This window comes from Pongo abelii, chromosome 14 (assembly GCF_028885655.2).
Source record: "Pongo abelii isolate AG06213 chromosome 14, NHGRI_mPonAbe1-v2.0_pri, whole genome shotgun sequence".
Taxonomy (NCBI): domain Eukaryota; kingdom Metazoa; phylum Chordata; class Mammalia; order Primates; family Hominidae; genus Pongo; species Pongo abelii.
The window spans coordinates 33,652,528-33,657,991 of NC_071999.2; the positions used below are offsets into that span (position 1 = coordinate 33,652,528).

The following is a 5,464-nucleotide window of genomic DNA, read 5'->3' on the forward strand; positions in this document are numbered from 1 at the left end:
CCCGTCGAACGCGACCAAATTACGCTTGTCGGGGAGTCTCAAGCGTATTGTAAAGCAAACCACGGCAAGCGCACTTCCGCGTCCCTAGTGACACCTGCACGGTTCCCCGCGCAGCCCTCGGCTTCCCCGCGGCCCTGCGGACCTCGGCCTCAGCGCGGCGCGGCGGGGCGCGGAGCAGCTGCTCTTTCTGCGCAGTGGACAGTCGGCCGATCGGCGCCTCGGTCGGTCGGTCCGCGGCCCTGCCAGCGCTAGCGGTGACTCGGCCGCAGCCAGCTGAGCATCGCTGTCCGCCGAGGAGGCGGGGTCGGCTCCCGCGGCGCTGTCACTGTTCTACCCGGTTCTCTTGCGATTGGGCCCAGCGGCCGGTGCCCCAGCGGCGATTGGTCCACCCGGACGTCACTCTCCCCTGGAGAGTGGCTAATGGATCGTGCACCCACCCTCGGAGGCCCGGAGTGGATCCCGTGCGACCGAGCAGCCACTCAGCACCGCTGTTGAGTGGTGGGCCGCGCCGCAGGCCAACAGCTCTGGAGTTGCAAAGCATTTCTGAATCCGAATATCCTTTCTCATAGAAACACATAAAACAACTGTTGCAAAAGTAACATATTTGGGCTGTAGCCCCCAGCAGGATCCCGGTCGGCCGGGCAGGTGCCCGCAGAAGAGGGGAATGAGCGCAGGTGGAGGGCATAGGAAAGAGAGTGCTCAATGCAGAGTTAGCGGAGGATTGGAATGTGGTCGCTGGCTCTTCCTGGGGAGGGGAGGGGGGACTTGGGCAAATCGTTAAATTTTCATGAACCTCCATGTCTTTATCTGCCACGTGGGGCTAATAACAGTCTTACAGGGTTGTCTAATTAAACACTCAGCATGTATACACAACATAGTCCCTGGACATAGGAGGAGTTGTCAGTGCTCTCCAACACACCCACCAGGAACACCTTGTAGTAAAAGAATTGAGCTACTACTTCTTGAAGCCAGGAGAAATGCATGCATGAGGAACCGTGGGGGCATCTCAGTAAGAAGGTGTTAGAATTTACTATGGGCTTGTGTTATGTGATTTTGGGAAGAGTTCAAGAAAGCAAGGCCTTACTCTGGATTGGTTGCTGTCAGGAAGTGGCAGTAATTCTATGATTGGGTATCTTAATAAGTCTTATTTAGAAGGAGTCAAGACTAGACAGAGGCTAAAGCCATGAATGATAAAGAAGCAACAGTCACACATATTTGTCATTTTTGTGGTTTAGACAATACCTAAATTTTGTCAGTATTCAGACAAAATTATGACGTGGTCTTGTTTTTGTCTTGATCGTGGTTACAGAATGCCCTTGTCTGACTTTGGTGTTCTGTGAAATTGTTTTCATTCAACAGAACACCATGGTCCAGAAAAGTTCTTAGCAACACCAAGGCCCAGCTGATAGTTCCAGCACCTGGATGTCAGAGCTGCTTTCTCTTCCTCAGCACTCCTTAAATGATAGTTATGTCACTGAATGTAGAGTTAAACGTCTTAGGTTTGAGTCCTAATTGATACTTAGTAGCTGGTAACCTTGGACTTGCCACTTAATCTTACTTCTCAGCTTCTTCAAATAAGCATTTATGAAGCACTTGTTATGAGTTTCAAACAATGGAGCATGGATATTGGAAAGAAGATAAACAAACATGAGTAAGATACAGTTTGCAAGGAAGACATAATATTTTAAGTTGCAGTACTTTGTACTAAGTACTATATTATTCTAAATGGCACTTAGAAGATGTCCTTTTTTTCTTTTTTGAGGTGGAGTCTCGCTCCGTCACCCAGGCCAGAGTGCAGTTGCAGGATCTTGGCTCACTGCAACCTCCGCCTCCCGGGTTCAAGCAATTATCCTGCCTCAGCCTCCTGAGTAGCTGGGGTTACAAGTGTGCGCCACCATGCCCGGCTAATTTTTGTATTTTTAGTAAAGACAGGGTTTCACCATGTTGACCAGGATGATCTTGAACTCCTGACCTCAGGGGACCTGCCTACCTCAGCCTCCCAAAGTGCTGGGATTACAGGCATGTGCCACCGTGCCCTGCTGAAAATGTCCTTTCTTTTGGGGCAAAAATAATTAATGTCCAATATACTTCCATGCTTTGCGTTCCTACTCTTCTACACGAAGAAGAAAGCCAGGTCTTCTTAATGAGTTCTGCTGCCGATCTCTATGGTGACAACAGTCATTTTTTTTTTTTTTTTGTATTTTTTCAAAGAGAATTTTAATGTGAAAAATTAGCAGAGATTCTGCCTTCACAATTAGAGTTTAACATGAGTCTTCCAGTGTTTTAAAAAGAACTGTAATATACATAAAGCAAAATATTTTGGCATCATCTAGTGAAAACAGACGATGTGGTATTTTTTCAGCCATCTCATATAGTTAGGCCCCGAGTTATAATTTGAGATAAGTTGATTCCTAAACAGAATGTGCTTTACAGAATGTGACCAATTATATTACTCCCAAGGACCTTGTTTCAGATTATCTTAAAACCAGAGTTCACTGATCTCACATTTTAAAAAGAAAAAAGTTTGTTAACTGTTTTAGTCAACATAAGTAGTAACAAACATCCCTAATTGGATTCTAGAGAGGAAGCAGGGAAGGCCAGGCGCGGTGGCTCATGCCTGTAATCCCAGCACTTTGGGAGGCCGAGGCAGGTGGATCACAAGGTCAGGAGTTCAAGACCAGCCTAGCCAACATAGTGAAACCCTGTCTCTACTAAAAATACAAAAAATTAACCAGGCATGGTGGCAGGTGCCTGTAATCCCAACTACTCAGGAGGCTGATGTAGAGAACTGCTTGAACCCGGGAGGCGGAGGATGCAGTGAACTGAGATTGCGCCACTGCACTCCAGCCTGGGCGACAGAGCGAGACTCCATCTCAAAAAAAAAAAAAAAAAAAAAAAGAGAGAGAGAGAGAGGAAGCAGGGAACAACTGAGCCAAAACAAAATTATCCCCTAAGGACTTGACTTTGGACTTCCACATAAATGTGACCTCGTAGAACTAGATACATATTTATCAGGTAAATATGTAATTATTTAGTAATTAGATCAAGATACATGAGCAGTCTTCAGCATTAATAATTACATTATTTTTAGGAAGTCTTATCAAATATGGTCCTGGATCTCTTAATTTCCTATATGCAGTGATTTTAGTTAAAATTCCAAAGGATATTTTGTTTTCTATAACATCTCCATTTCTGAGTATCATCATACCAAAACAATTAGTATTCTCTTATTCAAGGCTTTAGATGTTCGATTATTCCCTACCCTTCCATACTCACACACACAATAATTGCCCAGATAAATAATAACCTGAGGTTTCCAAGTATCTCACCGGGATTTTTATTCTTTATACCTTGCAGGACTAGTCCAAGATTTGAATACCCTGAACTTATTTGGCAAGAGCTATGAGTACTCTTAAAATTACTACTTGGAAATTATATCATTTAGAGTCTGCTAATTACCTAGATCCCCCCTGAACAATTGTTTTACTAATGAACTTCCTGAAAGCACATGTATAAGTATCATAACTATTAGAAAATGTTTCAAATGCTATTATATTTGATAGAACCATTCAGTTAACAAAATACTAAATCATAAACTGGCTTTTAGAATTACACACTTGAAAAAACAGTACACTACAAGAGTTGTTTTGCACACTTCATTCTCTTTGAATGCCTTTGTGGCTTACAGTGATGATCACATATATTCATTCCTTGCAACCTTTTTCATTTTGATCTTCGTTTGTAATGGATAACTGGGTTTTCAGGGGTGTGAATCATAGTTGTATAATTCACAGTGGGAAAGTATCCATCAATGAGATCAAATTCATATAAATGAAGCATAGTGGACCAAATTGTCTTAATTTGAACATAGGCAAAATTTTCCCCAATACAACGATGATGCCCAGCTCCAAATGGCACGTAGGCAAACTTTTCCCCTGATGCTGGGTTATCCTGTAAGTAGCTATCAGAATTAAAGTCCAGGCGTTCTACCCATGAGTCTTTAAGTCTTTGATTGACAGTGGGAGAAACACACACCTGATGTCCTGGAGGAATGGTATACCCTGCCACAGTCTGAGGAATTCTGGCCATTCTCATCATGATCATTATAGGAGGTCTAAGTCTTGATGTTTCTTTTATACAGCGATCAAGTAAATTTAGATCCTTGAGCTGGTCATAAGTTAAAGGAAGCAGATTCTCTCCACAGACTGTTTTCTGTTCTAAATAACATTTTTCTTGAAGTGTTTTGTCTCTGGCCAAAAAGAAGCCCATCCAAGCACTAGTAGTTGAGGATGTATGCTGCCCTGCCAAGAGTAATCCAATAAGCATCCCTGCGACTTCATCATCAGTCATAGGATGCCCATCCTTGTATGTAGCATCTAGTAAAGTTTGGAGAATGTCATCAATTTTTTCTTGAGACTGTCTGCGTTTCTGGATTGCCTTGTAGAAAATATCCTTGATTTCCCGATGAGCTCTGTCCCTGCGTCTGAAACTAGGCAAAGGCAGCCAACCTGGTAAGAGCCAGGCTGCATGGCTGAAACCTCCATCCAAATCTGCATACAGCTGTGCTACCTTTTCATTGAGTTGACTTCTGATTTCCTTTCCATGCAAACAATGGCTAGCTGTTAAAATTACGAGCTCAGAAAGAGCTTCAAACACATTTTTTCTCCACTTTCTCCCCAACTCTGAAAGTATTCCTTTGTTTCTTTTTCAATTATAGAAACATGCTGTTTAAAGTGGGCTATGTTAAGGCCACTTTTTAACATTTTCTTCTGCTCCAAGAAAACTGGATTAGGCACATCGCATGCAACTCCCTTCCCAAACACAGGTGTTGTCAGGCGACTGTAGACATCTTCTGCATTCAGTTCTTAATTTTTACTATTAAAAAGCAGCGCAGCAGCATCACTGCCCAGAAGGTAAGTAAATGTCTTGCCTACCATGGTAAAACTAAATACAGGTCCATACTTCTCATATGCATTTTCTAGAAATTCAGTTGGACTTTTCCCAAATGCTATGGCATGCCCAGGGAATGGAACTGGGGAGAAAACGCATGGGGGACTTTTCGCCCCTGCAGGCAGCTGGACCAGGTGGCCGGCAGCGAGACAGAACAGGTAGACCAGGCTGAGGGTGAAGGCGCAGGCGATCAGCAGCATGGACAAGAGGTTGCTGCCTGTCACCTTCTCCATCGCCTGGCCCAGCACCGACCCACCCCGCCTGCAGCAAGCCCAGCAACATCATCCCAGCCACCGCCACCATTTCACTCGGTCAAAGACACTGAAGGCCGAGGTCGCCAACGCTCCTCCTAATCGACAGAGCGAGAGAAGCTGGCGGATGGTGGTCCACAGGCGGCCCCGGCCCCCAGGTCTCCTACTAAACGACAACAGTCATTATGGAAGCCTTTTTTTTTTTTCAAGTAATATTAAGTTCTTGAGTATGTATTGAAGAAGCCTTGCCTGTTAATTGTCAC

At 44.3% G+C, this 5,464-nt stretch overlaps 1 protein-coding gene across 1 annotated transcript; it reads right to left on the reverse strand.

Annotated features, from left to right (window-relative positions):
• Positions 1-3,154: 3,154 nt before the first annotated feature.
• On the reverse strand, positions 3,155-5,253 carry LOC100456763 (lanosterol 14-alpha demethylase-like). The gene is given in 3 exon segments (XM_009248526.4): positions 3,155-4,664; positions 4,667-5,207; positions 5,209-5,253. Coding segments are annotated over 3 exon segments (1,527 nt in total). The 3' UTR covers positions 3,155-3,723.
• Between the last annotated feature and the right edge of the window lie 211 nt (positions 5,254-5,464).